Source organism: Bos indicus x Bos taurus, chromosome 11, assembly GCF_003369695.1.
Source record: "Bos indicus x Bos taurus breed Angus x Brahman F1 hybrid chromosome 11, Bos_hybrid_MaternalHap_v2.0, whole genome shotgun sequence".
Classification (NCBI taxonomy): Eukaryota; Metazoa; Chordata; class Mammalia; order Artiodactyla; family Bovidae; genus Bos; species Bos indicus x Bos taurus.
The window spans coordinates 94,702,831-94,724,844 of NC_040086.1; the positions used below are offsets into that span (position 1 = coordinate 94,702,831).

General features: G+C 40.5%; 1 protein-coding gene across 3 annotated transcripts in view; it reads right to left on the reverse strand.

The window, feature by feature from the left end:
- The window catches only part of NR6A1 (nuclear receptor subfamily 6 group A member 1), a 226,530-nt gene that overhangs the window by 16,976 nt on the left and 187,540 nt on the right, over positions 1 to 22,014 (reverse strand). For 2 of the 3 annotated variants that reach the window (XM_027556240.1, XM_027556242.1), the window contains 5 exons: positions 21,464 to 21,706; positions 11,524 to 11,579; positions 4,962 to 5,116; positions 3,390 to 3,617; positions 1,725 to 1,979 (listed from right to left, as the gene is read on the reverse strand). In XM_027556240.1, coding sequence (XP_027412041.1) covers positions 1,725 to 1,979; positions 3,390 to 3,617; positions 4,962 to 5,116; positions 11,524 to 11,579; positions 21,464 to 21,706 — 937 coding nt within the window. The remainder of the gene's footprint in view (positions 1 to 1,724; positions 1,980 to 3,389; positions 3,618 to 4,961; positions 5,117 to 11,523; positions 11,580 to 21,463; positions 21,707 to 22,014) is intronic. The other variant, XM_027556241.1, reaches the window with a different exon arrangement.

Sequence of the window (22,014 nt, forward strand, 5' to 3'; positions counted from 1 at the left end):
TAGCCACATGTGGCTCCAGAGCTCTTGAAATGTGGCTAGTGTAGAACTAAATTTTTAATTTTAAGTAATGTAAACAGGCACTTGAGGCTAGCAGCTATTATGCTGGATAGTGGAGCTCTAGATTCTCTCTGCTAAAGGCCCTTTGTAGAAAGTAAAACTTCCCTCACTATTTCAGCTGTTACTGGTCCCTGCCTTGTTCTTTCAGCTCAAGGGATTGGAAAGAGTGGGACAGGGTGTTTTTTATGAAGCATAAAGCCAGGGAACCCCGCACAGTCAGTTCAGGGTCAGTGATCCCTGCCTACCTGAAGAGGGTTTGAGAAAAATCATCATCCCACAGAGGGCAGAAAACACTTTTTAGACAGCCTCAGGCTGCACTGGTGGATTCCAGGCAAACAGGGAGGCCAAGCTCACTGGGCCAGCTCTGCAAACTCTGACAATATTAGAGCTGGCTTAGGCTATCCAAACACTCAGCTGGCCCAGAGCAGGAGACAGGAGATTGATGGAAACGAGTGAATTAGAGGCTCAAGACAAGGGGTTAGGTTATCTGCAAAATCAGATAGCTCTGTTTGAGGACAAAATGTCAGCTGGGTTAAAACTCCTGTCATTTACAGATTACCATCAAGACAGTAAGCATCATTAGTAAGGAAATATTAGAAAACTGGTGGAGAAAGTACCCAGACTCTTCTATCCCTCAGCTATGCAAAGGGCCCTTGAAGGTGTTGGAGCTTTGTTCCCAGCCCAAGTCTCAGCTTATTATGATGAAGTGGCAGAGGGAGACGTGCAGAGAAGTTTGGGGGCTGGTATTCCACCTTCTCCAGCTTCCTTCCACGGAGGTACCTTTTCTTTTCTTTCTTGGTGTTCTACAATGTCATGACTTCCATTATTTTAAATTGTCTAGTAAAGGTGAAATATTAAAATAGGATTTAAACTTTGTTTTTCACATAAATAAGTCAGCAAGTCAGAAATGTATCAATGAATCATTTTTTTCCTGATTTTGGGGTGTCACCTGCTCTAGGCAAGGGGTTTAGAAGGATCCTAGTCAGTGGAAAACATCAAGAAAGGAGAGTTCAGTATTTCAGTCCCATGATCTTATCTTACTGCATCTGAGATACAGTGAAAGAGCCTAAGATTTCAGTTGGGCAGGCACAGATTCAAATATAGACACTGGGTTCAAATCTAAAACCCTCAAGGGCAAGTCCCTCCAAACTTCAGTTTTCTCATCTATAAAATGGGCATAACAACACCTATAATGCTAGCGGCTGTGAGAAAGACAGACAATAATGTCAAATACCAAGCCCAGTGCTTGGCACACAGTAGGTATTACAATAACTCCAGGGTCCTGTTCTTGGATTGTAAATGATAGTTCACAGCCCCTCACCTTACAGGAAAATCTCAGATTTCTGTTTTTTCCAGATACATTAACTCAGTAATCCAGATGTGATCAAAGTAACAGCTTAGCACTTGCTAAGTTTTGCTGCACATTATCATTTTTTCCTTGCAACTACTCTGTTGGGGCGGTTATTGTCACTACCCTACTTTATAAATTCAGAACCTGAGGATGAGAGATCTGACCAAAGTTACAAGTCAGTCAGCATCTGAGTGAAGATTCGTGCCCACCCCCGGGTGGCTTTAATGCTCATCCTGTGGAGTGCCAGGCACCCTGCCTTGCAGAGATGACAATGGTCTGGTTGCCTGAGAGTCCCTCCCCAGCAAGGAGCTCTCACCTGTGTAGTTCTTCATCTGAGGGTGAGTACTTAGCAGTGACATCAGCCAGCTCCCCGAAGATCTGCTTGCTGTAAACAGTGAGGGAGGAGAGCAGGATTAATTCCTGCCAAGTAGAGCTCAGGAGGCACGTGTAATCCTTGATTGAGAGCTCGCAGAAGAAAGGCAGTTTCTTGATCCAGGCAATCTGCCTAAAAAGCAGCTCGTCAGCCAGGCGGCAAAGCAGGGCAAATAGCTCTGCTTGAGTCACAGCATATCTGGAGGGGGTATGGAGAGGGGAAAGTTACTTCAAGTGGCCAAAGCAGTGAGGATGGGGGCCGAGGAGGAGGATACTCCTAAGGGCACAAAGGGTCTCTGGCAGTGGGCTCTTTGCCCTTGACCATGGATCTCCAGCTCCATTCAATTCAGTCTAATGATAAAAGGATAGGACTGGGGCCCGCAGCAAGCTCAGGGCTGGAGGGGTAGGTTTGGTAAGAAAAGGTTACAAAGGGGAAAGGAGGCTTAGACATTTGGGCAGTTGTCAGGAGTATGACTTTTTATGTCAGTGTCCACTAATGCTTCACGTGTTACAAAAAAATTCCCAGTCATTCGTGCACCAGTTTTGGCAATGAAAGCTCCATTAGGGTACCTCTGGTGCCCACTCAATACACGGGTTGACGTAAAACTGAGCCTCGGGGCAAGATAGCTGAAAGAGAATACAACACATTCAGAAGCTTTTCTTGCTCTCACTGCACCCCCTGGTGGTGAGAGTTCAGGAAACTAGAGTTGCTCGGCCCTTCTAAGCTACTGTGCCACGGAAGGAACAGGGCCTTCCTCATCTCTCGGCTGGAGGTTAAAATTGGGTCCCAGTTATCTTTTTCTCAAAGCCCTGTGGTGTGACTCTTCTCCACACCCCAACACCCGATATGTAAAGGTTTGATGATGGCTTCATGGGGTCGCAAAGAGTCAGACACAACTGAGTGACTGAACTGAACTCAACTGATGTCTTCCCTATAGGAAGATAATTGAATTTCCTCTTCTGAAACTGGAGACTAGCTTAAGAAATCTCAGGGTATCTTGGGCGGGCGGGGCAAAGGAGGAGATCTAAGCTTAATAACACTGAAAGAGCCTATGGTCCAGGTCAAATGACTACTGAGTACAGCAATGGGTAGGCCTAAATGGCTGAACTATTATCTACTCAAGCAGAGCTGACAGGATTGAGAGTATTTCTTCCACGTACCCAGGCCTGCACACAGAGCACATGGCACTAGGCTACCCCTGAGTATGTTGACTAGGGATACAGACGGGCCACAACCAGTACTATGTTAAGAAGCCTAAACTTAAAGTATGATTATATCCAGAATTACAGCTCATCTCTGGCACAGAAGTGGTCAAACCCATTCCAAGGTCTGGCTTACCTAAATCCAATCAGAAACAAAAGCCCTTTAATCCCAGTTCCGTAGGAAAAGATAAATAGCTCCAGTACTATGAGAAAAGATGTTCAAGAGAAAAATGAAGAGACCACTGACTTCAATGATAAGCACAAATTTGTCCTCTGATGCCTGAGTCATCACTTATTATACCCTGACTCATTTCAAAGCCTGGGGTAGAGAAGCCTGGGATGAAGGTGGGGGTGGGGAAGGGACCACATTGAAGCTGCAGGGCTAAATACAGCAAGGCTCACTCACCCATCTTCAATCAACATGGGTGTGCCCAATGGCTCCAGGTCCTCGGCTGACACCAGCTGATGAATCAGACTGTATGACTGGGGATCCAGGCTTCGAGCTTGTGGGGGCAGAAGTGGCGAGTGGGCAGAATAGGTAAAAAGGTGCGGTATATATTGATAGTGTGGAGGCACAGACATCCCCATGTACTGATCCCTGAATGCCACGAATCCATTTAGTTCCACAGACCTGCTGGAGAGAAAAGTCTCATGTCAAGCAGAACCATCACAGGTCCACTGCCTCCTCAGAGGAAGTGAGCCAGGAGGTGGCTCAGGTGTTCTTTGGCTATGCTCTCTGTCTTCAGTAAGCCAGGACCATAGTCAATGGTAACATGTATGTCTCCCCTACTCAATGGGGACTCTGTGCAAGTGTGTATAGGCGTGGCTCACCTTTGGACACTCAGGACCTGGCAGAGTTGTACTGAATAAATATTGATTACATGATCTCTTTGCCACATTTGGGGAGTTTCACAGAATATTCATAGACTGTGATGACAAGGTGTTTATAATTTTATACTGCTAGGACAACTAAGTCAGAGACAGGCTAAATGTCTTGCCAGACCACAAAACAAATCAGCACCAAGCAAAGAACTTGGCATGTGGCAACAACTCCCTGGACATTCAAAGGAAGGAACAAACTAGGGAACAAATGAATGAATAAAAACGATAATGAAATATCAAGAAAAAGGCACATTCTTATCTTCCCCCCTTTTTGGAGAAATCTAACCATTCAGTCAACTAATATTACCTAGATGAATCTCCTGTAACAGGGCTGGCAAACTATGGCCCATGGCCTGTTTTGGTAAATGAAGCTTTATTAGAACACAGCCATGCTCATTCATTTACCTATTGTCTCTGGCTGCTTTTGCACTACAATGTAACAACAGAGAAGCAGGTCTGTAAGACCTAGACTGTATGGCCAGCAAAGCCTAAAATATTTACTATTTGGCCTTTATAAAAAATGTCCTATTGTAGAGATTTCTGGAGAAAAGAATCTTCCTTGGTGATGGTTATATTTCACACCTAACAGCTAACTTGAGATACCATTCTAGAACCAAGAGTCTTCAAAAACTGTTATTTCATGATACCAGCAAATCTGACTAACTTGAAAAGTTTTCACTGTTTCTTAAAATTTGTAATGTGAAAATCTTCATTCTTGCTGAGGCAGAGAAATGATAGCTTAGTCCAAAATTGTCAATTCCCGCCCCCCACCCCCCACCAAGTGAAAAAATAGCCAAGAGAAAAGAGCTACAATTAAAATGTCTTTCTGTTAGGTGAAGAAAGTATGGACACAAATAGTGGCTACAGCACTTTAGCAGTCTGCAAGAGAATGTCAACATTTTTCAGGTCTTTAGCTAAAATATGGCTGCAAAATGCTGCTTTGCATTATCCTGACTCCTACCCCAAAAGCCTGAGGAAGCAAGAGTACAGTGGCTGAGACAGATGGGCAGGAATATCAGCCCAGCCCAGAGGCTGCTTGCTTACGAGTCCACTCTGAGTGATCCCCAGATGATGCTGGGTTTGCCTTGAAGCTCACCTGGAGGAGAGTGTAGAGCCGGGTGAGGGCTGGTTGCTCTCTGAAGCCCTGTTCCCAGGGGAACTGTGGTCGCTGTCACCATGGTTGCTCCAATGATTGGCCTCTTCCTCAAATTCTTGCCCAGACATAATCCTTTCGATCTCTTCCTCTGATATCTTTGATAAGGTATTGATATATGTTAGACTGAGTGCTCAGGATACTCTCTGTTCCTTTTTTAGGACTGAGAACTTATTTAAACTTCATGGGGATTCCTAGAACTCTCTAGAGAGAAAACCAAATTTCCTCCCCTCCACTCCCATACTTCAGGTCTTTCTCTCATAATCTTAGGACAGCTTGGTTGCTTGCCTACCAGCACTATGGCTCACCACAGCCTTCCTTTTGCCCATTTCCCCTCCTCTCAAGACACAAAGCCTCTAGGTTCCTCATCATTCCTCTTTGTCCTTCATCTAGTCTTTCCTACTGCTGAAACACCACTCTTCAATAACAAACTCCTACTTGCCCTTTAAGATCCAATTCAAATGTCACCTTCATTTTGAATCCTTCTATTACTAACTACAGATAGAATTTTAGGTCTTTCTTCTATCCACTCATATAATTCCATGTATTCTGAGACAGAATAGCATAACAGTTAGAGAGTTTGAATTTTACAGTCAAATCACCTTTGTTCTAATCCAGGTTCTGCCACTTTCTAGTTGTACCATCTTAGAGCAAGTCATATAATTATGTAAACCTAAGTTCCTTCATCTGTATAGTGGAGAGAATAATAGTAAGTATCGTATAGGATTGTTGTGAGGATTAAATTAGTTAATATATTAATACATGTTTAGAAAAGAGCCTAGCAGATAGTAACTATTATAGAAGGTTGACAATAACATCTTCATTACCACTGGATAATGTATCACAAAAATATCCCCAATAAAACCTCAGGCTATGACAGGATCTAGAAGAAAGCAGTACTCAAATAAATGCACGATGGATAAATGAATAAATGTCCACTTATTAAGTACTGACTATACCACCTTTACACAAGTTTTCTTAGTAAGAAAGACATTTCTAAGCCTATTGAATAAAAGAAATTACAGCTCCAACAAGCAAACTGACCTGCCCATGTCTGAGCAGGAGTTTGAGGAAGAGGCCGGAGCAGCCATGTATGCAGTCCAGTGCTCTAACGACAATGCCATACAGAGAGTGGACAAACACTTCTTCCATGAAGTGTTTAACCCAGGGTTGAGGCCAAGGTGGCTAAAGTCAGCACACAGAATGAGAGTGAGTGTTCAGTAGGAAAAATCAGATGAATTTTTGCTTTTTGTTCCTAAGAAAAGCCTGAGAGGACATTTTCTCCCAAGTCTATCTGACTCGAAATTGCATACTTCTTTGTTGCAGCAGCCTATGAGGGAACCTAGAGCTGCTCCAGTCATAAACACAGGAGACATTTAGAACTGGAAGCCAGCCAACACAGAGGACTTGGAGGGAAAACAAGAAATGTTTACCTGGTGCTCAAGCTGAGTGATTGGTTTTAAGTAGCTTGGACTGCATATTGAATTAGAGGGCTTGTCTTTTTTTATTCAGTCACACGTAGGCAGGAAAAAAACCCCCCAAAACCAAACCAACCCAAATCTTTTTTCTTAGAAGTCCGTAGAACACAGAACATTGTTTACATTTTATGAGACATGCGAAGACAAATGGTGCCATCAAACTACAAAATATCTACTGAGGCTCTGAATGTGTAGCCTCAGTGATGGTGGTGAGAGCAAGACCAGAGCATGGAGGGCATGAAAGTACTTGAGTTTGGTGAGAAGGGCCAGTTATGGCGAAATCCTGCTGATTCTGGCTGGAGTCAAAGTTGGACTATAGAGTCCCTCCCTGCGGGTCCCCTGGGACACTGAACAATACTAATGCCTTGAACAGGAGATGGGGCGAGTGGGAGTGCCTGAATCTGGGTTTAAATCTCATCCACATTTCCTGTCTGGGTACTTACTGTTGAGCAAATCACTCAAGTTCTCTGAACCTTAACTCCCTCATCAGTAAAACAGAGATAATAACACTCCCTCTTAGCTCCTGGTTCCCTCACTAGATGCTGGAGCAAACCTCACTATCTTACAGGTTTAAGTCAGATAGACTTGGAAGGTTAATCTAAGATAAAATTATTAAGTGCATGAACACAACAGGTGCTCAATAAGTGGAAATTCTATTCCTTTTTAAGTACAATTAAGGACTTGGAGATAACAGCTCTCTCTTCCTAACATACCACCTAGAAACAGAAAAAGACTAAAAGGAAAATTATATGTCCAGTATCAAAACCACAAATGCAATGACAGATGAAACAGATTTTTCTGAGCATCAGCTTCCTCAATTCTGGGGAGAGAGTCTGTAGATGTAAATGACTGAAGATCCCTTGGCATGGTGAGAGAGCCACAGAAGGTACAAAGGAACATTAGGTAATACTGAGGAAGGTTTTCATTGAGGAAATGCTTAAGAATTCTTCCCAATGGATAAACTTTCTATTGTATCTAAATATAAAATGAACAAATACAAATAAAGACTATATGTGAAAAGCCCATAGCTAATATCATACCCAATGATAAAAAATGGAAAGTTTTTCCTCTAAGATTAGGATCAAGGCAAGGATGCCCACTCTTACCACATTTATTCTAGATATTAATGGAAGTCCTCGCAGAGCACTAGGCAAATTTAAAAAAAAAGAAAGAAAGAAAAGCCATTCAAGTTAGAAAGGAAGAAGTAAAACTATTTCTGTTCACACAAGACATACAGTCTTTCTATGTCTTAAAGATGTCACCAAAAAGCTATTAGAACTAATCAAAGAATTCAGCAAGGCTGTAGGATACAAAGCCAACACGGAAAATTAGTTGCATTTTTATATACTAACAATGAATTACCTGAAGAGAAAATTAAGAAAGCAATCTCATTTACAATAGCATTAAAAAAGAATAAAATACTTAGGAATAAACTTAACTAAGGAGGTGAAAGAAATTAAAGACACAAATAAATGGAAAAACATCCTGTGTTTACAGACTTAACATTGTTAAAAACTCCATACTCTCTGAAGTGTCCTATAGATTCAATGCAATCCCTATCAAAATTCCAATGGCATTTTTTTCTGCAGAAAAAAAAAATCCTAAAATTCATATGAAATCACAAAGAACCCCAAACAGCCAAAACAATCCTGAGAAAGAACAACAAAGCTAGAGGCCTTGCATTTTCTGATTTCAAAACATATTACAAAGCTAAAGTAATCAAAACAGTAAAGTGCTGGCACAAGGACAGATATACAGATCCCCCAAATAAGCCCAGACATACAGTCAAAATATCTTTGACAAAGCTGCCAAGACTACACAATGGGAAAAGGAGAGCCTCTGGGAAAACCAGCTATCCATATGCAAAAGAATGGAATTAGAGTTTTACCCACACTATATGCAACTCAATGGATTAAAGACAAACATAAAATTAAAAAAGCTCCTAAAAGCAAACATAGAGAAAAAGTTTCTTGACACTAATTTTTTTTTTACATTGAAGTAGATGATTTACAACATTGTGTTAGTTTCAGGTTTATAGCACAATGATTCAGTATTTTTGCAGAGTCTATTCCATTATAGGTATAAGATAATGTGTGTAATTCCCTGTGCTATAAAGTATTATCCTGTTGCTTATCTATTTTATATATAGTAGCTCATATGTGTTAATCCAATAAGCCTAATTTATCAATGAATTTGTGACTATGACACCAAAGCAAAAACAGACAAATGGAATTACATTAAACTAAAGATTTCTGCAAAACAAAGTCAACAAAGTGAATAGGCACCATCCAGAAAATTTTTACAAACCACGTATCTGATAAAGGTTAATATTCAAAATATATAGGGAATTCCTACAACCCAATAGTCAACTAAACTAATCAGCCTGATTAAAAAATAGCAAAATACTTAATAGGTATTTCTCCAAAGAAAACACATGAATACCCAAAAGGCATAAGAAAAGATGCTCAATGTCACCAATCACCAGGGAAATGCAAATCAAAGCCATAATGAGAGATCACCTCATACTTATTTGGATGGCCAGAATCAAACAAACAACTATACAGACAAACAAAAACCCCCAAGAAAACAAGAAGTGCTGGAGAGGATGGGGAAAATTAGAACCCTGTGCACTTGGGTGGGAACATAAAATGGTGTGTAACTACATAAAAATAGTATGGAGGTTTCTCAAAAACTTAAAAACAAAATTACCATATGACACAGTAATCCCACTCAGGGTATTTATCCAAAAGAGTTGAAATTAGGATCTTGAAGTGATATTTGCACTCCCATGTTCATTGTAGCCAAGGCCACTGTCACTACAAGCCAAGAGGTAGAAACAATCTAACTGTCCATCAATGGATGAATAAACAAAATGTGCTACATATTACTTACAATAACCAGGCCATGGAAGCAACCTAAATGTCCATCAACAGAGGAATGGATAAAGGTGTGGTACATATATATGGTGGAATATTATTTAGCCATAAAAAAAGAATGAAATAAAAGAAGAAATAATGCCATCTGCAGCAACATGGATGGGACCCAGAGATTGTCATACCAAGTGAAAGTAAGCTAAAGAAAGACAAATATCATATGATATAGCTTTTATGTGGAATCTAAAAAAAATAGTACAAATGAATTTACGTAGAAAACAAACTTATGGTTACCAGAGGGGTAATGGGTGGGGGAAAAATTGGGAGATTGGGATTGAGAATCTCCTATACTACTACTATCTATAAAATAGGTAACTAAAAGGGACCTATTCTACAGTACAGGGAACTCTACTCAGCACTCAGTAATGGCCTATAATGGGAACAGAATCTAAAACAAGAGTGGATATATGTGTAACTAATTCACTTTGTTGTACAACAGAAACACAACACTGTAAATCAACTATACTTCAATAAAAATTAAAAGCAAAAACCATAGAACAAAACCATAGAGCAAAAACAAAAAACCCAAAATGTGCTATATACAAAAATGGAGTATTACTCAGCTTTAAAAAGGAAGGAATCCTATCATGTGCTACAACATGGATGAATCTTAAGGACATTATGCTAAGTGAAATAAGGCAATCACAAAAGGACAAGTACTGCATGATTCCACTTATATAATGTATCAAAAGTTGTCAAACTCTTAGAAGGGGAAAGTAGAATGATGGTTGTCAGGGACTGGGGGGAGGGAGAAATACGGAATTACTATTGAAGTTTCAGTCACAAGCTTAAAAAAAAAGTTCTAGAGATTTGCTATACAAAATGTGCATATAGTTGACACCACTGTATTGTACACTTAATTTGTTAGGGAGGTATATTTCATGTTATATGTTTTTATCACAGAAAATAGAGCAGATATGAATGGAGAGTGAAATATATTAATTTGCAAGACATATACATGATTTGAATAAATGAATAAAAATGTTTGATTAAAAAGAGAATCCAACTGATTGCATATGTATACCAGGCTCACAGGACAGAAAACCCTCCCATACATCATCAGTGTATGTCTTAAGACAACTCTGAATTCCTGTCTTTCTCTCATTCCCTCACATTCAACTGGATAACTGCTATCAATTTTACCTATTAAATATTTCTTGAATCTATTCCCTTTCCTCAATCTGCACTATTACTGCCCTACTGGAAACCAGTCTATATCTCTTGCCTGGACTTCTGTAACATTCTCCCCCCGCCTCCCGCTTTTTTCTTGCGGGGGCGGGGGGGGGGGGCGGCTCACATGGTATGTGGGATCTTATCTCCCCAACTAGGGATAGAACCCACATCCCCCGCAATGGAAGCATGGAGCCTTAACCACTGGATCACCAGGGAAATCCTATAAAATCCTTTTAACTGCTTTTTCTTTGCCACCAGTTTCACCTACCTTTAACCCAGCTTTTCAAAAACATGTCTTTCCCACTAGACTGAGTTTACAGTACAGGGGGTCTGGTAAACAGTTAAGTATTAATCGAGTAAATGTTTGTGGGACTGAATGTATTACCTTCCTCACTTTACAAATAAGGCAATGAACTTTAGGTGGAAATACCTTTAACAACATTGAATAGCTAAGTAGTCTTGCTGATTTCTGCCAGACTAACTACAACCTACAACCTTAAGTGACTGATATAAAAATCCTCTGGCAAATTCCCTGGAAGTCCAGTGGTTAGAACTCCATGCTGTCACTGCTGAGGGCCTGGGTTCAATCCCTGGTCAGGGAAGTAAGATCCCATAAGCCATGTGGCCAAAAAGTTAACAAATAAATTATCCTCCGGATGCTTTAGAACCAGAATTGGGTTTACCTTCTGTAAAAATCCTTTAAGCAAGTTGAGGGATCACAAGAACTTTAATTATTATCTTTATATATTTAAGATTTTCAAAACACATTCATACCCAGGTTGTAAAAGCAGTTTAACAGGAATGAAAGTAAAGCTGGCTCCCCACCAGAAGCAGATAAAAGGATCAAGGTGAGCAGCTTCAGGAGCGTCTAGAGGCTTCAGCTTCCAGGGTGCACCACACAGAGTAAGACCCAGAACTCACCTGGACTGGCCCAATGCTCTTATTCCGGCCTCCGGGCATGCCATCTTCTCTGATTGCTGGAAGTAAATATAAAATAGTAAGAAGCACGCCCACAAGAGACTAGGCACAAAGAGAAAACTTATTTGGCCAAGAGCACAAAGTAGTAATTGGTGAAGCTAAGATTAAAACACAGGTCTTTCTGGACCCGAAGCACATATTCTTTCCATCATAGGAAGCAGATACTTTTGGACTCCCAAGGCACTGGATACACACACTGTATACATTCAATATGCTCAAAAAACATGATGGCATTATTAGTAGTCCTACAGCTACAAATATCCCACCAGGATGATGAATTTGAAAGCCTTGATAAATTCAAGAAGGTTCAGTTCAGTTCAGTCACTCAGTCGTGTCCGACTCTTTGTGACCTCATGAATCACAGCACGCCAGGCCTCCCTGTCCATCACCAACTCCTACAGTTTACCCAAACTCATGTCCATCGAGTCGGTGATGCCATCCAGCCATCTCATCCTCTGTCGTCCCCTTCTCCTCCTGCCTCCAATCCCTCCCAGCATCAGAGTTTTTTCCAATGAGTCAACTCTTCGCATGAGCTGGCCAAAGTACTGGAGTTTCAGCTTCAGCATCAGTCCTTCCAATGAACACCCAGGACTGATCTCCTTTAGGATGGACTGGTTGGATCTCCTTCCAATCCAAGGGACTCTCAAGAATCTTCTCCAACACCACAGTTCAAAAGCATCAATTCTTCAGAGCTCAGCTTTCTTCACAGTCCAACTCTCACATCTATACATGACCACTGGAAAAACCATAGCCTTGACCAGATGGACCTTTGTTGGCAAAGTAATGTCTCAGCTTTTCAATATGCTATCTAGGCTGGTCATAACTTTCCTTCCAAGGAGTAAGCCTCTTTTAATTTCATGGCTGCAATCACATCTGCAGTGATTTTGGAGCCCAAAAAATAAAGTCTGACACTGTTTCCACTGTTTCCCCATCTATTTCTGGAGACAAAAAGAATATTTCCACTTTTAAATACAGTATTTTTACTTCTAGGCTAAGTTATCCAATCTATAAAGTCCTTAGGGCATGGTTGGTTGCCTGTAAAGGTAAAGGCTCCAAGCCTAACAGTTACCTGGGATAATTGAAAGGCTGACAGGAAGTTCATTTTCCTTAAAGTAGAAATCATTCTTGGTCTTAGAAGAATACACATTCCAACTTAGACAAGCTTGCATCTAAATCCTGTTTTTGCTAGGTCTGAGTAATTACAAACAAGTTTCTTCATCTCTCTGAATTTCAGTTTTACAGAAAAACAGAGGAATATTGGAACATGTCTTATGGGGAATTGTGAGGGTTATATATAATTTAGCTAAAGCTCTAAGAATAGGGCTTGGCATTTCCTGGTGGCTCAGAAGTCAAAGAATCTGCCTGCAATGCAGGAGACCTGGGTTTGATCCCTGGGTTGGGAAGTTCCCTGGAGAAGGAAATGGCAACCCCACTCCAGTATTCTTGCCTGGGAAATCCCATGGACAGAGGAGCTTGGTGGGCTGCAGTTCATGGGGTTGCAAAGAGTTAAATACGATTGAGTGACTACTTTCCACTTACGAAGTAGGAGGTAACAGTCTACTTTAAAAGGCTACTGTGAATTGGGGGCAAGAAACATATACAGCTAGATATATATTACCTAGAGACATAATGGTTGTTCTCTTTTAACCTAATTTCAAGTTCTAAACATCTTAAAATTACTTGCTGCTGTTTCAGGGCCAGTGACAGTCTTTAGACACTTCTATTTCCAATACTGATATCTCACATATACCTTTGCTTCAGCTCACAGGTACAGAACAAAAATCTATCATTGGCAGGTATAACACTGAATATTTCTCACTTGATATTTCACTCTCAATGTCTTGGAGGTGAAGAAGGAATTCAACATGCTTTCCTTCTTGTTTAAAGTGCCATAAATTTTAAAGATTTACATCTTACCAATTTCTTGTTCTGTTATTTAAAAACTTGTGTTGTCCCTCAACCCCACCTGGAGTAAGAAATGCATATACATGTTAGGTATTGTCATGCGTAAAGTTAACCCACGAGTGAAGTATTATTAGTATTATCACTCCCACTGAACAAATAACTCTAATGCTCAGAAAAATATTTTCCTTTGGGTGATAGAAACTAAACATTAGAATCAAGATTTGGAGCCCAGGCTATCAGATTAAGACCAACTTTCTTTCCACCACTATAATTTCCCAAAATGTGTGTGCACCCCACTGGAGAAATATAATTTTAGGTTGTGCATAGATAATCTCTTAATTATACATTTATTCTAATGTGCATTAAAAAAATACTGATTTTCCATTCACTGAAGTGCTAAAAACTGTTTGAAAATTCACTTTGATATTTTCAAAAAGATAATTTAAAGAAGAACATAAAATAAACAATAGTACTGGTTTAATCAGAGATGGTAACATTTGTTAAAATGGTATGAAACTGCCTGAAGTGTGGGCAACAACATTATGTCATAGTGCCTCTGTTAAAACAAAAATTTGGCTCATACTTTAAAACTTATATCATACTCAGATATACTGATCCTCACAACAACCTTAAAAAGTATATATTAAAAGTCTGTTCTTTACATCTGTACCTCCTTTGCTACAGATGTAAAGAACAGACTATTGGACTCAGTGGGAGAAGGCGAGGGTGGGATGATTTAAGAGAACAGCACTGAAACATGTACAATACCGTATATAATATAAAACAGATGGACAGTGCAAGCTCAATGCATGAAGCAGGGCACCCAAAGCTAGTGCTCGGTGACAACCCAGAGGGGTGGGGAGGGAGGGTGGGAGGAGCATGGCTCAGGATGGGAGGGACACACGTATACCCGTGGCCGATTCATGTTGCTATATGGCAAAAACCATCTCAATATTGTAAAGAAATTATCCTCCAATTAAAATAATTAAAAAATAAAACAGCAGCGCGTGCACACACACACACAAAGTATACGTTAATATCCTATGCAGTTTAAACAAAAAGGGACTTGTTCAAGGTTACTCAGTTAAGAATTGATAGAACAGGGATTTCAATTTAGGTCTTCTTATTCTAAAGCTGTACTTGTTCCTTGATGCTACACTGAGTTAAGAGCAAGTTTTTCAGCAGGGCTGAGTCTTTCTGGTAGTGAACTTAACAAAACAAAGGGCATTTGGGTAGGATCACAGAAAGAGTTATGCTGCACTTCTCATCTAAACCTAAAAAAATGGCATCAGCTACGGTTCTCCTATCTGCTTAGAAGAAGCACAAATATTTTTCCTGCTCTAGAACGCATTCCTCACCTGCTTAGGGGTGGGCAGCCAACGAAACCAACGAAACCAGAAAGACGGACACAAAGCTAACTACATCAAACCCCTGCTCAAAATCCCCTGGGTTCATTGTGGTCTATGGGTTAATTAAATTCAAGTTCCCATGCTTGGCATTCAAGATTCTCTGGGATCTGGTTCTTATGAGACTCTCCATTCTCATCTTATGCCACAAATGTTACATTGTACCTATAGAGAACTGTTAGTTCCTGAATACGCCATGCTGTTTTACAACACAGTTTGGCAGAAAGTGAAGAGAAACTAAAAAGCCTCTTGATGAAGGTGAAAGAGGAGAGTGAAAAAGTTGGCTTAAAACTCAATATTCAGAAAACGAAGATCATGGCATCTGGTCCCATCACTTCATGGGAAATAGATGGGGAAACAGTGGAAACAGTGTCAGACTTTATTTTTGGGGGCTCCAAAATCACTGCAGATGGTGACTGCAGCCATGAAATTAAAAGACGCTTACTCCTTGGAAGGAAAGTTATGACCAATCTAGATAGCATATTCAAAAGCAGAGACATTACTTTGCCAACAAAGGTCTGTCTAGTCAAAGCTATGGTTTTTCCAGTGGTCATGTATGGGTGTGAGAGTTGGGACTGTGAAGAAAGCTGAGCACTGAAGAATTGATGCTTTTGAAGTGTGGTGTTGGAGAAGACTCTTGAGAGTCCCTTGGACTGCAAGGAGATCCAACCAGTCCATTCTGAAGGAGATCAGCCCTGGGATTTCTTTGGAACGAATGATGCTAAAGCTCAAACTCCAGTACTTTGGCCACCTCATGCGAAGAGTTGACTCATTGGAAAAGACTCTGATGTTGGGAGGGCTTGGGGGCAGGAGGAGAAGGGGACGACAGAGGATGAGATGGCTGGATGGCATCACTGACTCGATGGACGTGAGTCTGGGTGAACTCCGGGAGTTGGTAATGGACAGGGAGGCCTGGTGTGCTGCGATTCATGGGGTCGCAAAGAGTCGGACACAACTGAGCAACTGAACTGAACTGAACTGAAAGAGACCTAAGAACTAAATACAATGTGTGATTTTGGACTGGCTCCTGGATTAGAAAATAGAAATTGCTACAAGGGACATTGGGATAACAAGTGAAACTTAAATATGATGGGCAATTAATTAATAGTATTGTTGCAGTTCAGTTGCTAAGTCATGCCCGACTCTCTGCAACCCCATGAACTGCAGCATGCCAGGCTTCCCTGTCCTTCACTATCTCCCTGAGTTTGCTCAAACTTATATCCATTGAGTTAGTGATACCATCCAACTATCTGTCACCCCCTTCTCCTCTTGCTCTTTATCTTTTCCAGTATCGGGGTCTTTTCCAATGAGTTGGCTCTTCACAGCAGGTGCCCAAAGTATTGCAGCTTTGGTTTTACCACCAGTTTTTTCAATGAAAATTTAGGGTTGATTTCCTTTAGGATTGACTGGATTGATCTCCTTGCAGTCCAAGAGACTCTCAAGAGTCTTCTCCAGCACCACAGTTCCAAGGCATCAATTCTTCAGCGCTCAGCCTTCTTTATGGTCCAACTCGCATATCCATACATGACTACTAGAAAAACCATAGCTTTGACTATATGGATGACTTGTCAGCAAGTGATATCTCTGCTTTTTAACACACTGTGAAGATTTGTCATAGCTTTTCTTCCAAGAAGCATACATCTTTTAATTTCATATTAATAGTATTATGTCATGTTAAATTTCCTGATTTTGATAACAGTGCTGTAATTATGTGAGAAGCAAAGGGGAATCAATCTTCAACTTACTCTCAAATAGTTAATAATACACATTAAGGAAGAGTGACTGAAGCGGGAATCATTTTTACAAAGCTCTTTAAGTTTCTAAGGAGTTTGAGCTTCTTTTCCTTTAAGATTTCTGCTCAAATCTTTTCTCTCCTTCACGGTACTCTGTGTTTATCCTGGTCAAGTGACATGGCAATGCCACAGCATCACTATCTCACAATGTCTTTTACAAACACCAACCTCCTCCAAGAAGGTTGACTTGGAGGACTTTTGAACTAGTTATCTAGCAAGTTATGAGACAACAAAGTTAGGGGAATTTTATATTTCCACAAAACTACTTAATTGATATGAATTTCCCATGTGGATCAGTGTAGTTTCCTCTTGCCCCTAATGATTTTAACAATATTCCCCTCACCCAACTTCCTATCCAGTCTCCCCTATCCCTGACCAACCACAGTCAATTCATCAAACCAGGAAGCATCCTACACCAAAAGGGATATAAGAGAAAAGTAAGACTTGGTCACAGCCCTTGAAAGGATCACTCAATAATGGGGGGAACAGACAAAGAGCACAAGGTGATCAGTACTGTGCAGAGGGCAAAAATGGGTTACGGAAGTACAAGAAGGTCATCGGGTGAGCGCGGGGTGGTGTCAGAGAAGGCTTCTTAGAAGATATTACAAATAAAAACTGAGTGAATAAGTCAGGTGAAGAAAAAGTGGGTAGAATATTCCAGGAAGATAAAACCAAATGTGCAAAGCTGCCAAAACATGAAACATCCTTGAGTTCTTAAGAGAACTGCTTTATGTGGGAAGAGCACATAATTCTTCCCCCTATATGGAGGGGAGGAAAGGGATGCCAGAGTAGTCTTAAAAATTATTCTGAGGACTCCTGACTTTACCTAAAGACTGCAAGATGTGTGAGAAGAACGTGTATTGGGGGCACTCAGGTAGTAGTGGGGATGAAAAGAAAGGGTCCAGCCTCTACTTTCCACCATTATTTAAATCTCCCTCATTGATTTGTTAACTAATTTCCTGACCAGCCAATTCTGAGTTCTGAAAAGATATCTGTGTCAAAGATGGGGGACATAGCCTGAAGGTACACATGGCAGCTGTATTTTTAAATAGTTAATCTTTAAAATTTGAGGCCAAGTTTAGATTTATAGAACACTGGTAAAATAATACAGAGAATTTCCATATACCCTCACCCAGCTTTCCCTTCTGTAAACTAAGCTTACATAGCCACAGACCATTCATCAGAACTAGAAAATTAACTTTGCACAACACTATTCACCAAAGACTTTATTCAGATTTTCCTAGTTCTACTAATATCCTTTTCCTGTTTCAGAATCCAACCCAGGATCTCACAATGCATGTAGTTGTCATGTTTCCATAGTCTCCTCCAGTCTGTGACAGCTTCTTAGTCTTTATCTTTTATGACCTTGACACTTTTGGAGACTTTTGTAGAATGCCAGTTATTCTGAAGAATATTGCTCGATTTGGGCTTGTATGTTTTCTCGTGATTTGATTGGGGAATGACTCTCTCCATCCCTGTGTGTGTACATGTGCATGTGTGCCCTTCTTAGTGATCATACTGGGGATCCATCATGTCCATGTAAACACACTCATGTTACTCTTGATCTCTTGGCTAAAGAATATCTGTCAGAATACTGAAAAGTACTATTTTTCTTTTTGTAATTACTAAATATTCTGAGACTTTTAAATATTCTAATTCTGTTTAAATCTATGGCCTTTTATTTTAGCATCCATCAGTAGATCTTGCCTATAGCAACTACTATGGTGCTCTAATGGTGACTTTCCATTTCTCTTATTTTCTCTACACTTACTAATTAGAATTCTTCAGTAAGAAAGAACCATCATTCCTCTATTTATTCAATTCGTTTTATCAGTATGAACTCATGGATATTTTATTCTTTGGGTTATGAACTAATATAAACTAACATATATCTATATCTATAGCACATTCTTTTTGGCACCACAAGATGCTCCAGACTCATCTTATATATTCCCTGCCTCAGTCCTAAAGTCAACCAGTTCTCCAGGGAGTCTTGATTCCTTTTACTGATAGTAAGAAACCAAGGCATGGATACTAGGTGTGCTCATTACTCTTGGGGTTGTAACTGCTTCTAGCTCCTCACAATGCCTAGAGTCGGGCAATACATGTATATATACCAAATCCATGTATCTACATACACAACTATTTTTTTTTAATCTATCTAAACATGAATCCATGTTACAACAACCTCTGAGTCTAATCTAGCATCTGAGGTTTCATTCTAGCCTTCCTCTTTCCTGATTTATAACTTCTTTCCGTTTTGAGAAACTCAACTCTCATTATCAACAATATATTTACTTATGTGTTCAATCCCAGTATACAAAGTAGTGAAAGAATTCCTAAACCATAACCTTGAGAGAATCAAATTTATAAATCAGAGTGCTTTGTTTATATACAGTTCTTTTTGTCTTTAGTTTTAATAGTATACAATCAAAATGCTATTTTCCAAGGCTAGCTCTTTTCTTCTTCATTCTCTTCAATGAGTCTTTGTGATTTAGTTTTATTATTAGATTCATTTGCCATAGGCTACAGTTTATCTCCTCCCCTTTCAATAATGGTTGCTCAAAAAAATTATATACAGTAAAATTCACTTCTTTTGTGGTGTTCAGTTCTATAGGTTTTGACAAGATACATAAAATTATGTGTCAAACACCATAGTTCTATTGCCCCCGAAATACTCCAGTGGCAACTGCGATTTTAATTCTGCTTTCTCAGCACCAACCAGTAGGTGGCAGGGTTTCTCTCTGAGACAAAGCCTTCACTGTGCAACTGAGCCTGCCTGCTTGGCATGCAAATAAAGGCAGCTTTACATCCCTCACACCTCCTGTGTCATTTTCTCCGAGATATGGTTAGACGGTTTCTGTGGATAAGCTTCTTCTTCTCTGAAACAGGCAAATTTGGCTGGAAGCCTCAGAATCTTAACACGCTGAATAAACAGGATGGTTCATCAGAGAACAGTCAAGAAGGCAACCCATAAACATGCTTTGATAAAACTCAATGAAGGCCCTGGTGGCTCAGATAAAGAATCTGCCTGCAATGCAGGAGACTCAGGTTCAATCCCTAGGTGAGGAAGATCCCCTGGAGAAGAGTATGGCAACCCACTCCAGTTTTCTTGCCTGGGAAATCCTACAGAGGAGCCTGGCGGGCTACAGTCCATGGGGTTGCAAAGAGTCGGACATGACTGAGTGACTAACAGTCCCACTCTCTCAATGAGGGCAACAAAGGAAACGGAGAAAACTGGAGACCAAAACCAAATTAGATAAATATGAGACAGATGAATGACCAGACTCTCTCTTCAAGACATTACTTGTTTGGTACTGGGGGATTTCTGTAGGATAAACTGACAGTGGGGAAGGGAGAGGATTTTCAGGGAGAGGAAGGACCCCATGGACCAGCGTTTCCTGCATCAGCCAGTGAATTCTTCACCACTCAGCCACCTGGGAAGCCCGTTCTCTCTCACCTTTCTTTGTAATAGGCAAGTTTACAATTTTAAAAACATATACAATTTAAAAAATCAGTCTGAAGGATATCTGAGTGTATCTACAAAACCAAAAGTTGAACAATTCATTAAATCTGACTAATCCCCACCCCATACTACTACTATGAGCTCCTAATAACTTGCTGAGTATTTTATATACACTGTCATATTTAACCTTCTAGAGAGCTCTGAAAGTATTATATCACTATAAAGGTAAAGATTATTGAGCATTAGAGACATAAAACAAACTGTCCAAGGTCACAGATCTAGTCTGTCATCAACCTCTGCCTCCTGAGTCTGGGCTCTTTTACTGAACTACATTGCACCACTCTCCACCCTCCATGAGAATATTCCTACAGTTCTGACACTGGCTCTCTCTTTTATATCCAAGTTTTCTCTGTGGGTGATTTCTACCCACTAACAAAACTTTACTACTCTATGCCAACAGCTCCACAAACTTCTACTTGTAGGCAGGGCTTGTCACCTCAGTTCCAATCCAATTTATAGATCCAACTTCCTTAGTGGATGTCTATGGGTGTCCTTCTCAGGTACTTCAAATTTAGCACCTACAAAGGTCAACATTTTGCCCCACTCTTTATTAATTAATTTACTATTAATTTGAGTCTTCAGTTTCAATTTCTGGTAAGGCCAAATACTCAGTATGTCACCATCCATGCCATTACTTTCCCCTTCTGCTTCTTCTGGACCCTTCTAAAAACTCTCTAGGGGTTTTTCTGCTTCCATCAGCCCAATTCATTCTTCAAAGCTGCCCTCCAGGCCAACTCCCTTAGAATATTGGTTTATTTGTGTCATTTTAAGCTAATGGCTCTTGGAAAACTTGGCAATAAATCCCCAATTCTTCACCAACTTGGATGCAGATTTCTGGGCATGTCTAACCTGAGTATGCCATGATTCTACCAAACAGAATGACAACACATTCAGGGGACCTACAGCTTTCTTGTCTTTTCATATAAAATTCCTACTTCTTTTCATTATGCCCTGAAAAAACTAGTGGAGTATATTAATCCTAGTTATTATCACCTGATTGTTGATTGGGGTCTTGCCACATGGAGCCTGTGCACTCCTTTTCACAGGATCCTTAATGCCTCATCTGTCTTTTACCCACCTAATCTGGGAGATCCTTGTAGGCAGATTCATTTTTGGATTATGAGTACATACACAGTACAAGGCCTGGTATAGACTGTAGGCGTAGGAAATGTCTAACTCCAAGGCTTACTAGCTGACACTGAAGATAAAGTGATGGGTGAAGGGTGGGCAGTAGAGCTGCAAGCACCACTCACCTTTCCGGTTCATCCCCATCTGGAGGCATTTGAGCAGGCGGCAGTACTGGCACCTGTTCCTCTGCTTCCGAGACATGACACAGTTCTTGTCACGACTGCACCGGTATACCCGCTTGTTGCAAATGCTCCGCTTGAAAAACCCTTTGCAGCCCTCACAGGAGATGATTCCATAGTGTAAGCCTGTGGCACGGTCCCCACAAATGAGACAGGTTCGTTGTTCAGCGCGATCATCTGGAACAGAAACTGAACACATGAAAGTTAGAACATAGTGGGAATGATGGCTTTAAGCCTGCAGTTCTAAAAGAAGCAATCCTGGGTAGATCCTGAACATAACCTCCAGACTAACTGGCAGAAGTGGCATCTTGCTGTAGGAACAAACTCCTTCATCTACCTGTAGATTCCACAAACAAAGCCTAACTAAAAAAGACCTCATGTTCTCTGAGTTTCATCATCACTTAGAGTATCCAAATCAGAAATGTGGAAGGCTTTTCCCTCTCCCTTACTTTCTTTAGCGGTAGCCTACCACCTACCCTGTAGGAAGGTGATAAGGA